This window comes from Notamacropus eugenii, chromosome 1, assembly GCF_028372415.1.
Source record: "Notamacropus eugenii isolate mMacEug1 chromosome 1, mMacEug1.pri_v2, whole genome shotgun sequence".
NCBI lineage: Eukaryota > Metazoa > Chordata > Mammalia > Diprotodontia > Macropodidae > Notamacropus > Notamacropus eugenii.
The window spans coordinates 239,386,708-239,410,415 of NC_092872.1; the positions used below are offsets into that span (position 1 = coordinate 239,386,708).

The 23,708-nt window shown below is 44.4% G+C and overlaps 1 protein-coding gene across 3 annotated transcripts in view; it reads right to left on the reverse strand.

The window, feature by feature from the left end:
* The window catches only part of UNC5B (unc-5 netrin receptor B), a 135,966-nt gene that overhangs the window by 33,580 nt on the left and 78,678 nt on the right, over positions 1-23,708 (reverse strand). For all 3 annotated transcript variants that reach the window (XM_072628279.1, XM_072628280.1, XM_072628278.1), the window contains exon 2: positions 3,516-3,737. In XM_072628279.1, coding sequence (XP_072484380.1) covers positions 3,516-3,737 — 222 coding nt within the window. The remainder of the gene's footprint in view (positions 1-3,515; positions 3,738-23,708) is intronic.

Consider the following 23,708-nt stretch of genomic DNA (forward strand, 5'->3'; position numbering starts at 1 on the left):
TTATGATTTGTACATATGACTATGTACTATGCCAGTGAATGTCTTGTCTACAGCCATGCAGGAAGGAAGTAGTAGCTTCTGGGTTTCCCATTTCCCAGTCTAACATTCCAGCTTCCCCAAGGCTTAGGGGTGGTCTACTGATCTAGACAATGATCTAAACAATATCCAGGAACTGGGATGTTAAGCCCATCCCTAGAGGGGTGACTTTGGCCTAGGGCTCTCTGCTTCCTACTCTTCTCCCATGGATCCTGGTGCGAGTTTTGGGAGGGGGCCAGAATCACCAGCATAGCCTAAGGGACCCACAGCTGTCAATACTCCACAAGACATTGCGGTATCTTGGGATTCTGGCAAGGGGCTTGAGGCTTATGGGCTAGGATGCCAAGAAGCGAGGGCAGGTGCTTCACCCTGCCCAGTTGGTGTGGGCGTGGTGGGCAGGGCCAGTACCCATTATTCCCATGCTAATGAGGACAGCTGTGTCCCAATTTCCAGGACACCATAAGGCCTCTTGTTATTGTTGTAGCAGCTAGGAGCAACAGGAGCAGTGTTGGTATTACTAATAATCACAGCATTACCAATCCCCACCAGGCATGTACAGGGGCCAGGATGCATCTCTGTCCTAATGACATAAAATATGGAACTGTTGGGGGAAGAAAGAGAAACAGAGTTATGGTAGGAGAGTGGGATGGAGGGAGAGAGAGAGAGAGATAGGAGAAGACAGAACAGAAGAAATGGACACAGAGAAAAAGAAAGAGAGAGTGAGAGCAGAAAAGAGGGAAGAGGGGAGGAGAGGACTAGCCCTGAGCAGGAACGCCCTCTCCAACACCACTGACAAATAAGAAAGCAACCTCCAATTGAGAAGCTACAGTGACAGGGAACTCACTATCTCCAGAAGCATCCCATTACACTTTTTGGACAATTTGAAATGTCTCAACAACTTTCCTCCTTATCAAGCTGCCTCTCTGAAACTTCTTAGTTCTGTGTCACAGATCTGAACCACAGAAGCTCAGAGTTGGAGAGATGCTCAGAGGCCCATATAATCCCATGTATACCTGAGCAAGAACACACTGTGTAACGCCCTTGCTGTGTGTTTCTGTGAAGGCAGCTAACTTGGGGTGATGTCAGGGACCCAAGAAGAGGCTTAGCTGGGATAAGTAACCTATGGGCTCACTGGTCTGGTTCGATACGCGGTGCGGAAGCCCTTCCTCAGATGCTCCCTTATGTTATGGGAATGAAAGGGATATGATGAGCAGACAGCATGTGGATAGCCACTCAGACATGGGGACACCTTCCAGACACATAAGACTGTGAATAATAAAACTCATTACTCTCATACAGAGCCTCCTCTGTGGATCTCAAAGACCGCCCTCTAATGAGAATCCCCAGGGGCCTGTGTCCCCTGTCTCCGTAGAGGTTGCACCCTGTTACCTCCTTTTGTGAGTCAGATAATCACAAGCTCATGGACATACCTTTGGAAGGATCCTTAGACGTCATCTTAGTCCAAACCTCCTCCTCATTTTAAAGACAGAGGGACAGAGAGATAAAGTTATTTGCCCAAGCCTGCATAGGCAAGATTTGAGTTTAAGTCCAGAATCAGGAGAACGTTGCACACAGTAACAATCACACTGTGTGATGACTGACTTGGATAGACTTAGCTCTTCTCAACAATGCAAGGATCTAAGACAGATCCAAAAGACTCATGATGGAAAATGCCATCCACGTCCAGAGAAAGTCTGGAGTCTAAATGCAAATCGAAGCAAACTATTTGCTTTCCTTTTCCTTTGTTGTTTTGTTTTGTTTCTTCTTTCTTGTGGTTCCTCTCATTAGTTCTGATTCTTCTTTACATCATGACTAATGTGAAAATATGTTTAATACAAATGCAAAAACAAAAAGATTTGAGTCTAAGTCAGTTGATACAGATCCATCACTCTCTTCTCTCTACACTACCTCACATCTTTTTTTAAACATTGTCTATTGTTCAAAGATCTTTTGGGGGTCAGAGTCTGATTCTGTCATCTAACCCATTGGACATCACCTGATACATGTGATACCTCAAACAGAACTTTGCAATGGGAAATGGCTTCATTATGAAAATAGAAGTGATCTCTAGGGTTCAGTCCCGAGGTAACCTATGATCTGAAAGATTAGCTGTTCCAACCATCCTCATTTTCTAATCAAGTTCTGTCAGTCAATCAACAAGCATTTATTAAGTACCTACTGTATGCCAGGCACTGTGCTAAGTGCTGGGGATACAAAGAAAGGTAAAAGACAAGGTCCTGCCTCCAAGGAGCTCACAATCTAATGGAAGAGACAATTTGCAAACAACCATGTGCAAACAAGCTACATCAGGGATAAAGGAGAGAGAATCAACACAGAGAAGTCACTAGAATTAAAGGAGATCAAGAATTAAGATCCATGAGAGGAACTAATATGCCACCATGATTAATAAGCAAAAGTAGGAGCTGAAATGAGTCATCGAATCATATCCTTTTAGAGTTGGAAGAAGGATGCCCATGAGCAAAGAAACCAGGACAGATATCAAGACTGGAACTTCTGTACCCAGTGAGCCCTCCTGTCTGCATCTCTCTGTAATCACCTGATGGCTGCCCCAAATCCTTCCACAGTGTGGCCAGGTGACTGCTCAACAGAAGAAAGGAGAGATAGAAGTGGCCTCTCACTGTAAGCTGTAGAGGGACTCTCATCTCTAAAATGGGGATGATGATGATAATAGCATTTCATAGCATTGGGGTATGGATAAAGTGGAAGACTTGGCAAGCCTTAAAGCACCCAAAGTATGAGCTTTTATTATCCTCCGTTCTTTCTATTACTTGGCTCACTCTTCTTCTGGCCACATATGACTCTGGTGACATTCCTCATAAAGCACGGTACCCACAACAACAACAGTCCAGATAGAGATAGGACAGAGATAGCAGGACCATCATCTCCCTTGCTCTGGGTACTTTCACTCAATTAGTCAATCAATAGGTACTGATTAAGTACTTACAAACCTTCCCTGTCCTTCTACCATTATGTGTCTCTTTTGGTCACCATGTCACTGTTGACTCCTGTTGATCTGGCAATCCATAAAAGCATCCAGGTCTTTCTCATATGAATGGCTATTTGGTCTCCACTTCTCCCATTCTGTATTTTTGCAACTGGTATCTTGAACCCAAGTTTTGAATGCTGCATAGATGAATTCCTATTAAATGTCATCTCTTTAAAAAAAATATTATCTATTGTTCAAATTTCTTTTTGGAGTCAGAGTCTGATTCTGTGATCCAACCCACTGGATATCACCTGGCACAGGTGTGGCACCAGGCAAGGGTCTCACCTTGTAAAAGAAACCATCTATGTGTCAACGGGGGATGTTGGCTCTTTGTGACTTGGAGTGATTTCTTTATATGCCCTGGATCTCCTTCAGAACAAAGGGAGGTGGAGCATACTATTTGCTCTCTTTTTCTTTTGTTGTTTTGTTTTGAGTGGGATGAGGCAAGAGAAGGAAAGGTGAAGTGCCTTACCAGTGACCTCATCCAGACTCTCCTTGGTGAGGTGATCATTCTGGTTGACCCACTCGCCATTGCACTTGAAGTAGATTTGGGTGGCTGGGTTGGCTCGGCACAGCAACTCCACAGGCTTGTTCTTCACAATGTAGGCATCCTGGGGCTCCTGTAGAAAGTGGGGCAGGGGCTCAGCAGGGGCAGATGGGAAGGAATCTGGCAGGACTTCACCATACTCAATTCCTGTTGATAGAAGAAGACAAGGAGATGGGGCTGTGAGTTTAATTGAACAAGAAAATCTCTCTTTTACCAGGAACTCCCACACCCAACCCATTCGCCCTCCCACACATGATCCCACAACATCACTGTGAGGAAGAAAGTAAAGGAAAAGGTGACCCAGAAATTTAATAATATTTTGTATCCATTTACAGATGGGGACTAAAACCCAGAAAAGTTTGCAGCTCACACAAGCTCACAATGAGTTGAGATGAAAAACAGCAGAATTGAGAAGATCCCCAGCATGTCTAATGCTTCATCCCCAAACCTCACCCCACCTTCTCCCTGACTTCTCTCTCTGCTTTAAGCATTAATTCCCTTCCAGCTCTGATCTGGTTTCCAATTTATAGCAGGCAGTGTGCCAGGGCACCAAAACCAGCATGGGGCTGAGGAGCAAGGCTCAAAGTAGGGCATACTGAGCCCACCAGGCACATCTGCCCTTAGTTGCCTCTCTTCCCTCTTGCCATCACTTTCTACATGGATTAAGGCAGCCAGACTGAAGGAAAACTGAAAGGATGTGTTAGGGACTTTGGGGACACCGAAGGTGGGAGTGTTTCCTGTTCATGCTTCTTTCTCTATTAAACACTCCCCCCTCACTGTGCCCCTAAAAGCCAAAGGCAATACTTCAACCCTAATCTCTCTTAATCCCAAAAGGCTACCAAAGGGGCAATTGATCCAGGTGCCACCTCTTGTCACCATAACACTGAGGCTAGGCAACCTCCCTGAGTCCCTTCCACTGGCCCTCCACCTCAGCATGTAGGTTCTCCCCAAAAGTCAGTAAAGAAACTAGACATTGAGTTTCTCTCTGGGAATTTCAGCTTCTGAATAGGTCTTTGGACCTAACTTCAGCAGACTCATCTTGTAGTTAAACCTGAAATCACCAGTCAGCCCCACTCATCTCCCACCATCAGTTAGAACCCCCATCCAGGGTTCTTTCTCTGACCATTTTCTGAACCACGACACAGGCTCTCACACTCTCAAAAGCAACAGAAACCATATGTTGGAGGAGCTGTCTCTCATAAAAAGCTGGTCATAGGTTCAGCTATTCTTTTTTATTGGGCTATTTTCTGACCTTCTTGATCTTCCTTCCCTACCCTCCCACCTCTTTATCTTCCAACTGAAATCAAATCTGCACCATTGCTGCTTCTGCAAAGGGTTAGTCAATAGACCCTCCTCTTGTTCCACTCTCCATGCCTGTGACTTCCCAAACTAAAATATAGCCCTTCCCAGGCAACCAGTTTCCTACTTGTGTTGTGTCTCTTTATCAGAATGTAAGCTCCTTGATGGTAGGAACTGCCACATTTTTGCATTTGTAGCCCCAGGTCTTAGCACAGAGCTTGCCTTTCACTTAGTAAGTGATTAATGATAATTCATTCATTCATTCATTCATCCATCCATTCATCACAAACAGAACTAGCATCATCATTGGTCTCAGTGATTTTAGGTTCAGAGAAATGAAAGTGCCTCTCAACACTGACCCCAGGACCCTAGTATCCCCAGCACCACCAACGGGGAGCCATTTTGTGAGTAATGAGTGATGATCTAGATGACCTCAGAAAATCCTTTCCCAACCATGTGGAGTCTCTTAAGTCTTCCAGGTAGCTCCTCCAAATCCTTGGTTCCCAGATTTATAACTGGATAAGATCAATGCCAGTACTCTGACCATTAATCCGGTGCTTTTTCCATGGTGTCATGATGCCTCACTAGACCATCATAATCACAGACTGTCTGAACTAGAATGAGACTTAGAAGTCATCTAATCTCATCCCAACTCCATCTCCATCTTACAGATAGAGAGAATGAATCTCCAAGAAGTAAAACAAGTTTCTGGAGGCTCTTTCTTGTTACCCAATACCATCTCTTTCCCAAAGTCCCTACTGAAGAAAGCCTCATGACAGAGACTTCCAGCATCCTCTGAAATCACTAGTCCCATGAGGGGAGAGTCAGAAAAGAAAAGAGGAAAGGGAGAAAGAAGCCCAGAATGGGAGAAAGACCTTGATTGAGCAGCAGGCTCTGGAGTAAAAAGGGAAGGGAAAAAAGAGGGGAAAAAACCAGCTAAGCGAGGTCACTCGTTTAAAATCCATTTAGGAAAATTGACTTTCCATTTCCTTTCTAAGTCAGCAGGGATAGAAGACAGCAGGAGATTTGTCATAACCCATTAGCTGTTCTTTTGAAAACAATGAATTAAGTTGGGGGGTCAGTCCTCTTTCTCCTCCCAGAACAGGGTCCAGCCCTCTCCTCCTTGTAATTTTCTCAACACCCTTACAATTATGCTGGGAATTGTAGCCATGGGACATACTTGGCCTTCACAGGGGACAGGTAGACAAGGTGTCAGTCATTTCTGGATCCAGGTGCCTCAGGCTGATAGTCTAGAGTCATCATTTGCTCAGAGGCAGGTGGATGCATTAGATGACCCCAGAAGTTCCTTTTTTAATTCCTTGAGTCTCAGAGGCATAGGGCAGAGTTGGACGTGATAGGAGGGGGCTAGAAAAGTGGTGAGACTGAATTTCATGCCACCTGGGGATGCCTTGAATCAGGATGGATAGGAATGGCTTGGATAGAGCTTCCAAGCTTGGTAAGAAAGACAGTTCTTGTCTGTTGGGAGAAGATGTGAGATTGAGCCCACTCTGCTCTGATGGCTCCCATGACTCTCCTAGAAAGTACTAGAAAAACTTCCCTATCCCTATCTTCATTGCCCTCCCTCACTTAAATCCAATTCGCTTGCGTATCATGGCATCACCTCCCTGATGTCATGATCCTCTTCGATAATGAAGGACAAACAAACACCACTTCATCTGTAAGCGAAAGATATCCACCCATCATGGGCTTTCATGAGAGGAAGTGCAATCAGACCACATCCTCTTACAGTGAACCCTCTAGGATCTGGGCATGGTCAGGGAAATGGGGCTTCTGTCTACACTTACTGCCTCCATTTCCTCCCCTCTCACTTCTTGACCTTTTGCAATGTCTTCCAATCTCATCACTCAATTAGAACTGCTCTCTTCAAAGCTACCAGGGATCTTTTAAATCCCCAAATCAGATGGCCTTTTCTCAATCCTCATCCTGTCTTGAACTCTGCTGCAGAACACCAGTGACCACCCTCTTCCTTTTGGATCCTCCAAGGATCATTGGGATATTAATCCTTCACATTACTCTTACAGCTGTCACCTTAGACCCAGCTTCAATACCTCTTCTCTGGACTTCTGCAGCTGCCACCTACTTGTTCTCCTTCCTGTTCTCTCCCTACTGTAACCTTTCCTCCACACAGCTGCCATAGTAATTTTTCTTAAATATAAGTTGGACTGAATTATTCCTTCTCAATAAACTCCAGTGGCCTTGAGAACAAGAGTTTTTAACTTTTTTTGTGTGTCACAGATACCTTTGGTAGTTTGGTGAAGTCTATGGACCCCTGCCTCTGCAATACTCCTCCCCCGTGGCTGGAATGCCCTCCTTCTTCATCTCTGCCTTGCAGAATACCTCACTCCCTTTGAGGCTCAGCTCATTCACTACATTCTGCATCAGAGTTATCAAACTCAGACACAAGCTGTCCTCAAAGGAGTCAGTCCTGAATCAGATTAAGATGTAATTGAGAATTGTTTGACAAATAAATAAAAATGCAATACAACATAGATAATGTTCATTTGTGGTTTTCTGAGTCAATATGGGGCTCATAGGGATCATTTCTATTTGAGTCTGACATCACTCTTCTACATAAAGCCTTTCCTAATCCCTTCCCAATAGACTTTATTGATTTTCACTAAACTTAGATATGTCCATGTTGTCTCCCCCAATAGAATGCAAACTCCTTGAGAAAAGGGACTCTTATTTTGTCTCTGAATTCCTAGAGCCCAGCACAGTCCCTGAAACAAAGTAGGTCCTTATTAAATTATTGTTGAGGACAGCCCCTTCCCCTGAGGACAGAGACTCTCTTACTTTCATATTGGTATCTCCAGAGTCTAGCACAGCACTTAATCCATAGTAGGTGTTTAATAAATGTTTGATGATTGACTGACTGACCAAATCCAATATCAATATTAATTAATTAATTAATATTATCAATATTAATTCAAAAGCAATCCTGTATGTCACACATACATTACCAAGTTCACAAGACTGAAAGTATAATCAAATGCCCATGATGCCAAGCTCATGCTGGAGAGAAGACATTCTCTTCCTTGGGTGTGGTTTAGAAGACACTTTCAGAATCAGGAGGAATGTCATTAGGAAGCTCAATGCACCTTTTATTCCCCAATCCCAGAAGCATACACTGCCAGGTACATAGTAGATCCTTAACAAATGCTTATTGATTGACTGTCAGACCCTTGTTTGAGGTCAGGCACTTTTTTAAACAGAAGTTGTGATGAAGAGAACCTGGGATAAATCTGTTTTATTTTATTATAACTGCTTCAGAGGTTGAAAAACAAATCAGTAAAAGATCTCGTACCCAGGTTACAAGAGCCCCAGTGTCATTGGGAGAGTGGACACCTTGGGATGGATATTTTTAACTGCTGAGCTGAGGTCAGAAGAATCATGGATTTAGAGTAAGACTGGGGTGGGCAGGGGATGTTTCTGGTCTTCACGGTGTTCCTTCCATTATAGCAAGTTCTCAGTGGAAGGAAATATATATGGGAAGCAGACTGGGTCCAACAGAAGAGCCACTGAAGGAGAGCTGGTCTGGTGTCCCAGCTCTGTCTTTAACCAGCTGGGTGACCCTTGATAAGTCATGTCCCCTCACCTGCCCCCAGAGTCCCTTGTGGCTCTTACAATGTGTTAAGCTGTTTGGAGAGGGACTGAAGGGAGGGGAATGTTGCATAGTACAGTCCTGACCTCTCAACTCTCCCATATTGGTTCCTAACCTCCCTCTCCCAAAAGGCCCACAAGAGGGTTTTGTACTGAGACATGACCTCTGCATCTCCCCACCCCAGGGCTCCCTTACATCAGCCCAGGTGTTCCTGGCCCGGGGGATGTTTTAAGTTGGCCATTTGCCAGTTACCTAAGGTCCAGAGAATAGAGGTTTTGGAGGCATAAAGAACCCAGAAGTCATGCAGCCTAAGTCCCTCATTATATAAATGAGGAAACTGAGCCCCAGGGCTCAGGGACATCCAATGTCACATAGGTAGCAAGCAGCAGAGCTGGGATTTGAATCCTGACCCTCTGGTCCCAAAGTCAGCACTCTTTCCACCACACCAACTGGTATGACCAGACCAGACCAAAGGACCAGATGTCCTTTTCCATATCAAGAGAAAGTTGAGCAGAGGCAGTCAGCCCACAGATTTTATTCTTAGGCTAGAGTGGGATCAAACTGGGTTTTGGTGTTGGAGAACAGCCTCCCAGGACCAAATTTTGGGGTCTCTAAAGGGTAGAGGCCCTCCAAACTGGGGAGCCTTTGGGCTGGGACAGCAAGCAAAGCCCAAGGGCATCCTGGAAGTGCTCAGTAGGCATCTGGGCAGACAAGGAATACCCTTGAACCATCTTCTCCACCCCTGATCAGCTCAGATCTGAGGCCCCAAAACTCAGCTTCCTCTGGCCCCCAAACCCTATTTCTTGCCTCTACTCTCTGCCTTCTCTTCTTCAGCTGTCCTCATACCTACCCTACGGTAATAGCAGTTTGTGCCCATCTTTATGACTGTCTTTACAGCCCTACTGTGGGGCTCTCTCACAAAACTAGCCCAAGTCTGAAGATTGAGCACATTAGAAATCCACTATCCCAAGCAAGCTAAGTCAGGCAACTGCCTCCTCCTCCCCCCATCCAGCCACCCTCCCAGCCTCCCTCCCTCTCCACCAAGTAATCTCCAAGCTTCTCTCAGACATGGCTCAGGAGAATCTTCTAAAGATTATATGTACTTAAATAGAGATTACCCCTGGCCTCCATGGTGTGGTGGGTTAGTTTCAATGTTTAGATTCTTTTTTTTCCCCTCCATTCCTCACTAACTGTTCTTGCCCCATCCCAGACCTGACGGCTACACACACTCACCTGCACCCGCCTGAATCCTTTGATGGGTGATAGTAAAAGACTCCCTTTGGAGGAGGAAGCCTGACCCCAGCAGGCCCTGGCTGAGGTCAGATCCTGGCTCTGCCACTGACTTGTGACTCTGACAATTCCCCTCTCTGAGCCTCAGTTTCCACATCTGTAAAATATAAACTAGATGTCTTTAAAGTCTCTTCCAGTTTTAAATCCTAAAGTTTAATAAAGACTAGATAAGGGGGTTATGCTAGATGAATTCTAAGTTCCTTTCCAGCTTGAACATTTTTATAAATATCAAATTCTCCATGCAAGGTAGGAAGGAGTATCTACTACACAGTTAAATAAAAGTGGGTTTCATACTTTGAGAGATCCATGATGTGATAGACGTGGTGCCTCCATTCATTGCTAGCCTCAGTCTTGGAGGTGGCTTGGGTTAATGTCAAGAGCACTGGCTCTAAGGTCCAAAGACTTGGGTTCAAATCCTTCCCCTCACAATTTATTAGCCCTGTGGCCTTGGGTAAGACATTTCAGTTCCCTAGATTTCAACTGCCTCATTTAAAATGAGGGGCTTGGACTAGATGACTTCTGACATCTTTTCTTGTTCTAGATCTATGACTATCCATGCCTTCTTCAATTCCTGTCCGTGTTATCGCATAGACATTCCAAGGAGGACCTGCCCAATACCTACTTCTTTTAACATTTGGTAGGTGATATTACTACTACTACAACTACCACCACCACCACCACCACCACCACCACCACTACTTCTATTGCTACTACCTCTACTATTACTACTACTACTACCACTAGTTCTAGCTAGTATTTCTATAGTATCTACTATGTTCCAGACACTATGTTAACTGATACTCATAACAACCCTGGAAGGTAGGTGCTATTATTATCTTCATTTTATAGATGAGGAAACTGAAGCAAAGAGAAGTTAAGTAATTTACCCAGGGTCATATAGCTAAGAAGTATCCGAGGTCAGATCTGAACTCCCTGACTCCAGCACACTACCTAGTTTTCCATTGTTATCTTTTGATACAAAATGGAACCACTTCCTTTTCCAAACATATATGACTGTGATATTTTTCATGCTACTTCTTGCCTACATGTTATCACTGGAAAAAATTTATAGCCTAGATCTATGTATCTACCATGTAGCTTTCCATTGCCAGTTAGGTCACCTGAAATTAGTTGTTTCCCTGCCCCAAGACTGTGATATTCCAAGATTTGCAGCCACAAGTAGTACATTGTGTACATCAGTACCTCAGTAGTATATTGGTGTTTCAATAATGGAATTTTGTGTCAGAGGGCAGATCAGGATCATTGAAAATACTGAAATTTCCCCAACTTAACCTAGCCTCCCACCTTCCTCTTCATTTCTGGGTCCACTGTCTACCTCCGTTGTCTATCCAAGGTATGGTTACTGATGGAATACTGCATCTCAGAATCTGGACAATGGGCTATTTTTCATCCATTTGGCTTTTTCTGTGTGGACTGTTGGGTCAACCTCTTTCAAGAGGTTGAAGACTTTCTGCAGAATTCCTGCAGAATTGACACAGTGCCATCCACAAAGAGAAAATCTCACTATTTAATAATAATAATGTATTGTCTGTAAATCTCTTTAAGGGTTACAAAGCCTTTTATGTATATCTGATTCCCACAATAGCTCTATTAGGCAGATGCTATAATAATATCCATCTTACAGGAGGAAAATGAGGCCCAGGGAGGATAAGCAACTTCCCCAAAGTCCCACAGCTAGTAAGGATCCAAGACAGGATTTGAACTCAGGTCTCCCTGTCTCCAAGTCCAATACTCTATCAGTCCACTATATCACCTAGCTGCCTTTCTGTTCAGTTGTTTTTTGAGACATGTCTAACTCTTCATGACCCCATTTAGGGCTTTATTGCAATTATGCTAGAATGGTTGGCCATTTCCTTCTCCAGACCATTTGAAAGATGAGGAAACTGAGGTAAACGGGGTTAAGTAAGTTGCCCAGGATCACACTGCTAGTAAATGTCTGAGGTCAGATTTGAACTCAGAAAAATGAGTCTTCCTGACTCCAGGCTGGACACTATGTTCACTATGGCGCCACTTAACTGCCTTCTGCCTAGTTACCTGGGAAATCTCTTTTAAATTCAATTCATTTAAAAAACATATCAATTTAACACTCCTATTATTTTCAAGGCACCATCAGGGATACAAAGAGAAGCAAAGACTGTCTCTGCCCTTGGAGAGCAAGAATATTCCACATGCTTCAAATACAAGGTAGTACCTGAAGGAACCAAGGGACCCCCTGAGGCAGGGGGTAGTGGGATATCTCTGCAAAGGCACAGATTTCAGACAAGAGCTAGGAGGCCAGAGTGTGTAAGGAAGGATAATAAGAAGTCCAGAAATGTGGGTAGAGCCAGAAAGGTCAGGTAGAAGCACCTGAATTCGATTCTTAAGGTGATAGGGAGCCATTGAAGACAGTGGAGCAGGACAGTGATGTGACCTGGACTTTGCTTTGAGAGCATTAATTTGCCAGGGGTGTGGAGAAGGGATTGCAGAGGACAGAGGCCTGTGAATCCCTTTAGAAGCAGGCTTCCCCATTCCATGCCTTGCTTGATATCTACACTCAGAGGCTCAGGGAACAAAGTTATCTCTGCAGCTCTATCTGTCACAGGCTCTTGTATAATCTTAACATATTCATGGAAGACACGTTGTGGGGAGAGAAATTTTTAAGCCTGCCCTTGGTTCTATGGAGTCAGACCTTTCTTATAATCAACAAACAAAAGACACAGCAGGAACTTGTATTCCCTACACCTCTCAGTCAACTGTGTGCCTGGGAAGACGTGGTCCACTGTAGAAAATAACCACTGAGCCAGCTTGTTTCCTCCTTTGGAAAATATACAGCCACCTTAGGGTCAAATGGGAAGGGAAAGGGGAGAAAGGGAGTAGGGAGAGAGACAGACAAAGAGAGAACATGTATCATACCTACCCACATTGGTGACCCCGAGCGAGCCACGCTGGATAGCTAGGACAGGCATGAGACCAGAACAGAACCCAGCCCTAATGAAAATTTCCAACAGAGACAGTAGACCAAAGGAGGCCTTTAAAGGAACAGGAATCACCCAGGGCCCAGCTGAAGAGGATGCTCTCCATCCCCCCTGCGCTTGTAAAAGCAAGGACCCTAAGATACACAGGAGGGCCTGCTATCACAGGTTTTTTGATTAGCTTTTCTAAAAGGAAAGCAACTTTTGAGGGGTCAAAAATAGCTTTAATCAAGCACAAGTATCATTCACTTGAACTTTGGAGAAAACCCAGAGAAATAAAGATCAACTGACAAGATTTCCAGCTACCTGACCATAAGCAATACATACATCACAGATCAACAGACAGATCAAACTGTCTGGCCATACACACATAGTTACCAGAGAGAGAAGCACCAACATCTGGGTTTTCAAAGCTGGGGGCCTTCATAAGTGGATGCCCAGAGTCTCATATGGCCAAACAAACACTTCCAAAGAGTAAACTCCAAAGTAAAACCTTACCTCAGAGTCTTTATACACTTTTCACAGTCAGAGGCATCGCAATCCTTGAGAACCGGTGCCTCATTAGAAATTTACAAAAGGTGTGGTGTGGGCCTTCCTACAAACCTCCCTTAATCAAACTCTCCTTAATGGGCCAGCCCATTAATGGGTGGGAAAGATCTTTAATCTCACTAGCATTACAGCCCCAAAGTCCCATGTTTCAGAATTTAGGTAGACCATAAACAGACAGGAATATCTTCTAGAGATTCCAAAGTCATCTCTGAAAAAACTTCCTTCCATTCAATTCCACAAGCACATATTAGGCACTCACTAGATGTAAGGTGCTGTGCCAGGTGCCAGAGATGAGAAAACAACCAAACACTCAGTCTCTGATCTCAAACTGCTGCTTCCTAAAATTGAGAGGTCTCCAAGAACATAGTGGGCTGCCTCAGGTGGTAGTAGATGACCCTCACTGGAGCTCTTCAAGCAAAGACTGGATGACCCCTTGTCTAGCATGTCAAAGATGGGGATTCTTGGTCAGGTATGGGCTGGACCAAAATGACCTCTGAAGTCCCTTTCAGCGAGGAGATATTGTGACCTGCTGCAACCCTGGCTGTCCTATCGCTCCAAGACTTCCAAAGGAAAAAGACGTAATATTAATAAGAGCCAGCATTTATGAAGATAGATAGATTATTTATAAAGAAAGATATTATATTATAGATAGTATCTCACCTGAGCCTCACAACACCCCTGGGAGGTAGGTGTTATTATCACTTCCATTTTATAAGTGACTTGTCCAGGGTCACAGTGCTAGTAAGAATCTGAGATGGGATTTGACCTCAGGCCTTCCTGACTCCAAGGTTGGTGCTCTATCCACTGTGCCACCAAGTTGTGTACATAGTAACACTACTGGATTATTCTAATGTCAAGTGATAAGGGCATTCAGGACAATGGTCATATCTGGCTGGGGGGATGGAAGAGGGAAGGAGGAAAGGGGAAGGTGAGAAAGAAAATGGAGGATGGATCCAAGAAAATCATAGAATCTTATGGGTTGGAAGGGGTCTCAGAGGCATGTAGCCCACCTCCTACCTCAGAAAGGATGTCCTCTATTAAAATTCTCAACAATTGCTTCTCTGTCCTTAGCCTGGAAACCTCTAATGAGGGGGAGCTCTCTACTTCCTCAGGAACTTTCCATCAACTGTAAAAGCTTAAAAGATTTGTCTTTACAATTTCCACCCATTGTTCCCAGTAGAACCAAACAGAATGAATCTAATTCCTCCTCCCCAAAACTGTCCTTCAAATACTAGAAGGCGGCTATCGATTCCCATCCCTCCCCCTCTACCTCATCTCTTCTCCATCCCTAGTTCCTTCAACCAATCCTCATCTGGCATGATCTTGAGATAAATATAATTATTTATATAACATATAATTTATTTAGATAGTGCTTTAGTGTTTACAAATCGTTTCCCTCAGAACAGTGCTATGAGGCAAGACACCTATAAATACTATTCCCATTTTAGAGATGAGGAAACTGAGATTTTGAGAGGTCATGACTTGCCAGTGGTCACTAGGTGACCTTTCCAGCTCCCTCTATGAGTAGATGTGTATGTTTTCGGCACTTCGCCCTCTTTTAATGAACTATTCCCTAGAACAAAAGGGAAGCATGTTCAGTAATTCCTTGCAGTCCATCCTGTTCATGTTGCCCCTTCTTAATTTAAAAAACCTGATCTTTTTCCACTTTCCTTTTTCTGAAAAACAACAGTAAAGCTGATGGCAAGCTGATGAGGCTCTGTCTCTGCTTGCATCTGAACCTTGGCTGGGTTTTGTCTATGGGTCAATGGTCATCAATAGAAAGGAAGTTCCCTCCCTTTACACAATAGATGTGTTTATGAAAAGTTATGAGTAAACAGAAGTTTTGTAAATCAAATCCTATTTGAAATGTGGTGGGGGAGCCAAGGACTAAAGGAACCCTATGAGGAATTCTTTGGTCCTTTGAAAAAAATCGTTCTGTCAAGTGAGCAGTCAAACTCAATTTATCTGTGGCATGAGTGGGGAACCTGACTCAAGGTCACATGTGGCCCTCTAGGTCCTCAAGTGCACTTGCGGACCTAGAGGGCCACATGCAGTCTACAGTCAGGTTCCCCACCCCTGATCTATGGCATGGAATAAGCCATTCAGTACAAGAAATTTGGCACAATGATTCCAGACTTGGAATCAGAAGACCCTAGTGTGTCCTGGTTCCACAGCACAGTAGATAAAGCCCTGGGCCTGCAGTTAGGAAGATCACAGTTCAAACACAGCCTTAGATACTTCCTAGTTGCATGACCCTGGGCAAGTCACTTCACTTTCCTTAGCTGAAAAACAGGAACAATAACAGCTCCTACCTCCCATGGTTGTTGTGAGTCTCAAATGAGATAATATTGGTAAAGCATTTAGCACAGCCCGGCCCATAATCGGCACTTAATAAATGCTTGTTCCCTTATCTCACGTATTTTCTGGTTGTGTGATCCTGGGCCATTCGCTTAGCCTCTCAACCTCAGTTTCCTCATCTGTAAAATGGGGATAATAACAGCACTTGGAAATGACATGTGTAAAGTGCTTCACAAACCACAGAGTTATCTGTTTGCTACTCTTATTAACCCAAATTTCGTGAGTTACTTAAAGGGAGGCCCACCTCCCCTTGCCACAGGTCTTGTCAAGAGCTGGAGACTCAGAAGGCAAAGTGGGCTCCCCATTCCTATTCTGCCAGGGCTAGCTCTTCTATCATCAACACTGAGCACAGGCGGGTCTTGGAGAGGAAGGAAGAAGAGATGCTTGCTGCCAGTGGAGTCCCTGCCACGCCTGCTCGGGCCAGAAGGGTTAGGGCTACACCCTCCACCACAGTCCTCGACTCTAGGGTTAGTAAGGAACAGGCCTGACCTGTTATTCGGGAGCTAACTCTGGGTGTTTCGAAGAATGCTGGCCTACGCAGCAAGAAGCTTGTGTTTTTATCATGGTTTTGCTGCTGTGAGACGCTGGACTTGTCAATTTATCTCTTCTTGAATTGAATCAAAGGTTATCTGGAGACTCCTTGGACTGAATCTGGCTCTCCCAAGTCCCCAGAACAGGGAGTGAGATTTAGGAGGAAAGAAAGGAAACCTTGTCAGTTTATAGGATATATATGTGTGCGTATATATGTGTATATGTATGTCTATATCTATCTATATATAAAGTGAGATAGATCCTCCTTTCCAAGGGTTACACCAGACAGATACAGAGATATAAATACAGATATATAGGCTATTCTATATAAAGGCTCTCTTTCTCTCTCTCTCTCTGAGAGGGAGGGAGAAAGAGAGAGAAAGGAGAGAAAGAGGAAGAGAGAAAGAAGAGAGAAGAGAAGAAGCTATTCTCTTTTCCAAGGGTTAAACCAGACGGCTGGTTCCCCAACTGGATAAGAAAATGGATTTCCTTCCACTGGAAGAAAGATAGTAACCTGACTGATTTATGAGATCTAGGACTCCAGAAATAGGACTTTGAAAGCAGTAGTTTCAAGATAAACGAAAGTATTTTTTACTATAAATATTACATATACTATATACATATAGGATATATTTGGCATATAATATATATACACTATATACCTATATTATACATATATACTATGTATAAGTAAGTATATATGCATACATTAGACATAAGTATGGAATTTACTTACAGACTTGTTGCCCCAAGAAGGCTCAAAATACAATTCAAAAAAGTTTTAAGTCATCATAAGTATTATTAGTACTACGATATTCGAGGGCAGGAGATTCATAATGAGCTAGTCATGGAAGGAAGAGCTATTTTCTCAGCTTTTGAAGCTCATGCCAGGGAGCCCATCCCATTCATTGCCAAAACAGTCTCCTTCATGCCTTTATGAAGTGCACATATAATAAGTTACATTTATACAGCATTTTAAGGATTTACGAGTATGTCATCTACACTATCTCACTTGACCCTCACAACTCTGGGAGGGAGGTGATAACATTTTCCCCATTTGACAGATGAGGAAACTGAGTAATTCGTCCAGGATCCCACAGCCAGCGTGCATCTAAGCTGGATTAGAACTCAGAGTCCTAAGCCATGTGAGCCATCGGTAGAGCACTTCCTATGTTCTTGGATTCACTGGAGATCAAAGCAGGGGTGGAGGAGCACAGCATTGTTCCACTTGGTCCCTTCATCTGAGAATGCCTTTATCTCACTGGATATAGTAGAATAGAGTATTCAGAGTCAAAGAACCTGGATTCAAATCTCACTTCTACCCCTTGTTTCACTGTCTATGCAAGCCCTTTCTGGCCTCTCTTCACCTGTGGAATTAAGGGATTTAAAGTCTCATTTCCAAGCTACATAAGGAGTTGATTCTAAATTTATAATAAGAGTAATTTGCCAGCTGACAAGTAGGTGGTCAAGATATGAACAGGCAGTTCTCAAGAGAAGAAATCCAGCTACCTTCAGCTATATTAAAAATTCTCCAAATACTTAATACTTTGAGAAATGCAAATTAAAGCAACCATGAAGCTCCACCTCATACTTATCACATTGGCAAAGCTGACAAAAAAGAAAAGGAAAATGATCAAAATGGAGAGGCTACAAGGAAAAGGGTACACTGATGGATGCTCTGTCAACTAACCTTGCATATCCTGGAGTGGAATGTAGTGATACCTTGACTAGACCTAGACCTCTAAGAGAACCAAGGAAGAAGAAAAGGGTCCTATAGCTACAAAAGTATTTCTGTTCTTTTTTTTTTTTGTAGTGGTCAAGAATTGGATACTAAGGAAAGGGCAGTGTTTGCTCATCACTTGGTCAAAGGCTAAATCAATTAGGTTTAGGAAGAAAAATGCAATGTAAAGGAGTGATTACTGCACTGACGAAAGATTCAATTTCAAAGAAACCTGGGAAGACTTGTAGGAACTGATGCAGAATGAATTTAGCAGAACCAAGAGGATAATTTATACTATAATAACTTTATAAAAACAAACACCTTTCCAAGACTTAAGAATTCAGATCAATGCAATGATTACCCATGATTCTAGTGGGCCAATGAGGAGGAAGACCACCCACCTCCTGCCAGAGAAGGGATGAACGCAACATATTTTTTAATATGGCCAATATGAGAATTTGCTTTGCTTGATTATATTTTTATTTGTCATAAAGGTTTTGTTTTTCTTTCTCTCCCCACCCCAACAAGATGGATGTAAGAGAGGAAGGAAAGAAAGGACAAAAAAAGAAATACTTGACAACTAGGGAAAAATAAAATTTAATTTTAAAACATTTAAATGAAAAAATAAAATTGAGAAGGTTGAACTAGATAATCTATCACCTTCCAGTTCTAAATATATTAAACTATGGAACTATGAATATTGTTATGCAAGAGGGAGGTGGCTCTGATTCTCAGGAAAGGAAAAGTAAGGACAGTTCTGGCTGTCTCGTGTAATGGGAGCATCCTGCTTGAGTCCATAATTCTGAAGCAGTGTGGATTTCCCATAACTGCACCAGTAGATAACCCATTCCCAGGTACACAAGCTGCAGCAATGTCATTAGGCTACAGGACACTGTGGGAATAGGCAGTAGGGTTCCAGGCCTATGAACCCGGCTTTGGATACTTCTCAAGAAGCCAGGGAAAGGAGCAGATGGTTCCTAATTCATAGACTCAAAGATTCTATAGCCTTGAAACAGGAAGGGACCTTACTCAATGAAACAAGCATTTAGTAAGCACCTACTAAATGTATCAGGTGCTGGGAATACAAACAGAAAAGTGAGATCACCTCTGCCCTTAGGGAACTTAGATTTTACCATGGTTCACTGAAAAATCAGCTTGGGACATGGAGTCAGAGGACCTCCATGTGTATCATTTACTATCTGCCTGATCTTGGGAAATCCAAAACATACTGTAAGTGCCTACAATGCTCCAGGCACTTTGCTAAGGACCTTTAGAAGGGGGAAAGTCACAACCTCTCTGGGCTTCAGTTTCCTCCTCTGCATGAATGAGAGGGTTGCCAGAGATGACCTCTGAATGTGCTTCCAGCTTGAAATCTAGGATCCTTCTGGTTGGACATCCTAGCTGGGTCAGGGAAGGGGATTAACTTGTCCAAAGTCACACAGAGAACCTGGTGGCCCAGGAAGGACCAGAACCCAGGTGTCCTAACTCCTACCCCAGTGTCCTTTCCACAAGTCCCTTGTTGCCTCTGTAAGCGCCAGGTATACTCAGGGGCCCTTCTGAAAACATCCCCTGAGACCAGCCTTGGGGGGAGGAGCAGGAGTGGCCAGGATGGGTTACCAGCAAGAAGTAAGCCATTTTTTCCTCACTTCTCTCTGATGGAGCTAACTGATAAAGCCTGCTGCTGTTTCCCCAAATACACTCTGCACTTTACAAGGCAGTAGGATGGAAACTTCAGTGCAGTGTTAGAGAAACACTGTACAAAACACTGGAACAGGGGATGGAGTCCTGAACTCCAAGTCATCAAATTCCAATTTATTGGTTATATAACCAAGGGCCAATCACCTAAAATCTTTGAGCCTCAAGTGCCTCATCTGCAAAATGAGAGCATGTGAGTGGGACTCAATGACCTCTAAAGTCCTTTCTATGTCTATACCCTATGAGTCAAACTGTTGTGGCTCTAGGGGTAGGCCTGTGGGGCTCACCAAGACTAGGATACGACCCCACAATCACCCATAACACTGTGATGTAGTCACTTCTCCCAAGGCAGTGGTGGAACGGAAGACAAGGAGTCCAGGCATGGTGCCAGTGGAGGAAAGGACAGCGGGAAAAGCCTTGAATTTGGAGGGAGAGAAGCCTGGAGCTGCCTCTTGGGACCCGTCTAAGTTACTTACCCTGTCTGGGCCTCAGTTTCCTGATGGAGTTAGACTAAATGGTCTCTTTCAGTTCTAAATCTGTGAACCTGTGATGGCACAAAGAAGGACGGGGCAACCGAAAGCTGCAGAAACAGTGTCCACAGCTGGATGCAGTTGTGAGACCGTCTCTGAGGCAGGTCACTCAAGTTAGTGCCAGCAGGGAGCAGAGGGCTGCAGGCAGACGGGAGGTGGGGAGAGAGAAACACACCACGCTGGGCACATTCATCACAGGCAATCACAGCGGCCTTTCACACACCGTCTCTGCCCCCTGAACACTAGTTAATTCCAGCCAGACTTGACCACCCACTGCATGGAAAATCTCTTCCATTCTCTCTGCTTAGCTAATGCTCACAGTGGGATGTGGGGAGGGTAGAGGGGAGTAAAACCCATTTGTTATGATGTTTAAAAAACACACAAACCCCACACTGAAAGACCCCCCACCCCAGACAAAAAGGCTTTTTTTCCATCTGGCCCCAGCTCCCGGAGTCTGGAGGGGACAGAAGGGCCCTGGCCTGGCTCCCCTCAGAGAACATCTCAATGGCCACTCCTAATGATGAATGGGGGGCTGGTGGGGTCTGGGGGCCCCTTCTGGAAGCCATTTTCCCATACCCTGCTTCCCCAGTCACCAGCATTGATGCCCTCTGCCATGGGGACAGGAGTCCCTCACAGCCAACCTCCCCAAGGTATGAGTCCTGGCAGCCCTGTATGCAGAAGGGGGCAAATAATCTTGTCTCACCTCTCCTCTTGGCAGGTTCTGAAAGAGCCAGCAAAGGGGAGGGGCCAACAGCAGAACAAAAGCTGGCCCTCAGTCAAAGAGCAAGGCCGTCCCAGGATGCCACAGCTCTAAGGGACCGGAGAGGTCATCTTGTCCCATTTGCTGAATTTTGTGTTGTTCAGTCATTCAGTTGTGTCTGACTCTCCATGACCCCATTTGGGGTTTTCTTGGCAAAGATACTGGAGTGGTTTGCCACTTCTTTCTCCGGGTAATGTTACAGATGAGGAAACTGAGGCAAACAGGACTAAGTGACTTGCACAGGGTCACATGGCTCATAAGTATCTGAGTTGACATTTGAACTCACAACTTGAGGCAAATGGAGATTAAGTGACTTGTCCAGGGTCACACAGCTGCTAAGTGTCTGAGTTTATATTTGAACTCAGATCTTCCTGACTCCAGGCCTATCTAACCACTGAGACACCTAGCTGCCTTTTACAGGTGAGTAAATGGTAGCCCACACCCACACAGTTTATGTTCACCATTCTTCCTGCCATATCACACCACCCTGTACCAAGTTAGGGTCACCATGAATGGCCTTGCTCACAGTTCTGCATCCTGCCTTGCCTAGCCGAGGACCGAAAGAGGACAAACACAGCAGGGGACTGTGAGGAGTGCAGAAATAACAACAGCTAATAGTGATATGCCCCAGGATTAGACAGCTGAGAAGTTTTGGAGGTAGAGTTGGAATCCAGGTCTCCCATGACTCTAGTGTTCTTCCATTCCACTCCATTGGGAAAGGCAGGATAGTGGAAAGAGACCTGGATTTGAATCCTGATGGCCGCTTAGTACCCTCATGACCTTGGGTAAGTCATGTCACATTTCTAGACCTCAGCTGACTCATCTGTTAATGGAGGAGGCTGAATGGGTTGGCCTAGCCTAAGGTCTCTTCTAACACCAAATTGATGTCTTACAATTCTAGATTCTGCAAAGATTTTCCCGCCAACAACCCCGTGAAGATGACACTCATCCCCATTTTTTTTTTTTTTTTTTACTGATGAAGACAGTGAAACTATGATAGGTGAAATAATCTGGCCACAGTCACACCCATAGTAAGTGAACAAGCTGGGATTTGAACCCAGGTATCTTAATCTGAAGTCTAGGCCTCCTTCTGTCATGCTGTTCTCCTAGAGCTTTGTCCTTTAGAAACCAGCTGCTGAACCAGGCAGGTAGGCTATCCAGACTATGGGGGCTGGAGGAAGTTTAAGGGGTAGAGTAGACAGAAGTCCCATCACCATCCCAGTTCTGATTGCCCCCCACCCCAGACAACCCTGATCCTAGCCACTGCATCCACTACTCCCCTCCCCTAGAGAAACAGGAACAGTATGGAATCAGAAAGCCACCAGGCACCCCTGAGCATCTCCTTTCCCAGAGAGAAGGAGGCCAAAGTGGTGGAAGATGGAAGGTTAGTCAGTCAACAATCTATAGAATTCTGGGGTTCTAAGTGTCCCCAGACACCATCTAGATCAGGAATTCTTAAACCTCTGGGCCACAGACAGATGTCAAGGGCAGCTAGGTGGTGCAGTGGATACAGTGCTGGGCCTCGAGTCAGGAAGACCTGAGTTCAAATCCTGCTTCAGATATTTATTAGCTGTGTGACCATGGGCAAGTAACTTCACCCTGTTTGCCTCAGTTTCCCCATCTGTAAAATGGGCATGATAATAATAATACCTTTACCTGATAGGGTTGGGAGGATTAAATCAAATAAAATTTTTAAAGTATCATACAAATGCTAGCTACTATCATTGTAATATTGAGGGTCTGTGAATTTAAATGGGTAAAAATCTATTTTTATTTTCACTAAAATTTAACTGAAACTTACTGTTTTCTTTCATTATTTAAAACACTGTTCTGACATTGAGTCTACAGGCCTCACCAGTTTGCCAAAAGGGTTCATGATAGAAAAAGGTTAAGACCCCATAAAGGTATAGTGACAAGTAGGGATTCTCCCAAGGTCTTCTGATAAATAGTAAAGTGGTCAGCAGTGGGACCCACAAATACCCACGGTCCTAATTCCGACACCTGACCCCATTCTTGACTCACAGACCTTCCTTAGGAGCCTCCATCAATTCTAAGTGTTGTGCCAAGGCTCTCCATGCCTCCTTTCCTGCCACCTCCCTTTGGCATCTGGAGGGCAGAGCCAGATGAACAGACACAGGCATTAGAAGAGAGGGTGCTGGAAGCATGCACAGGGTAGCCGGCTGGTACGCTGTGGTGAATCACTCATGGACCCATCCTTGGCACCCAGGACCACCCTGAACTGCAGGACTCAGCATTAGAGGAAGTTCTCTCTGATCCAGGGGACAGGGGAAGGGCAAGCAATACGCATGTTCCAACGGTGTCCCTGAGGACTCTGCAAGGTCATAGGGGCTAAGTCAGGTCTCAGAGCTGGAGGCCCCCGCCCCTCAGCTCGTGCAAATTATTGAAATGTTTGTTATTGCAGAATGTGTCTCACAGGCGGTAGAGATAAGGCATATTCAACTGAGATGATATCTCCCTGTGCCCATGAATTTGTCCTTTAGGATCTCATTGTTAGACTTGCTGTAGTCAAAGACCAGCATCCCTTCTGTCTTGTACATCCCCACCCCCTAAATGTGCATGCGTGCATGCGTGCATGCGTACATGTACACATACGCACGCACACGCGCACACACACATACCCCACCTCTCCCTGGATGTCACAGTGTCATAGATTTAGAGCTGGAGGAATCTAAAACATCCTCATAGTCAGCTCCCTCATTTTATAGATAAGACAACTGAAGCCCAGAAGAAATGACTTCTCCAAGGTCATACAGCTAGTAAGCATATGAGAT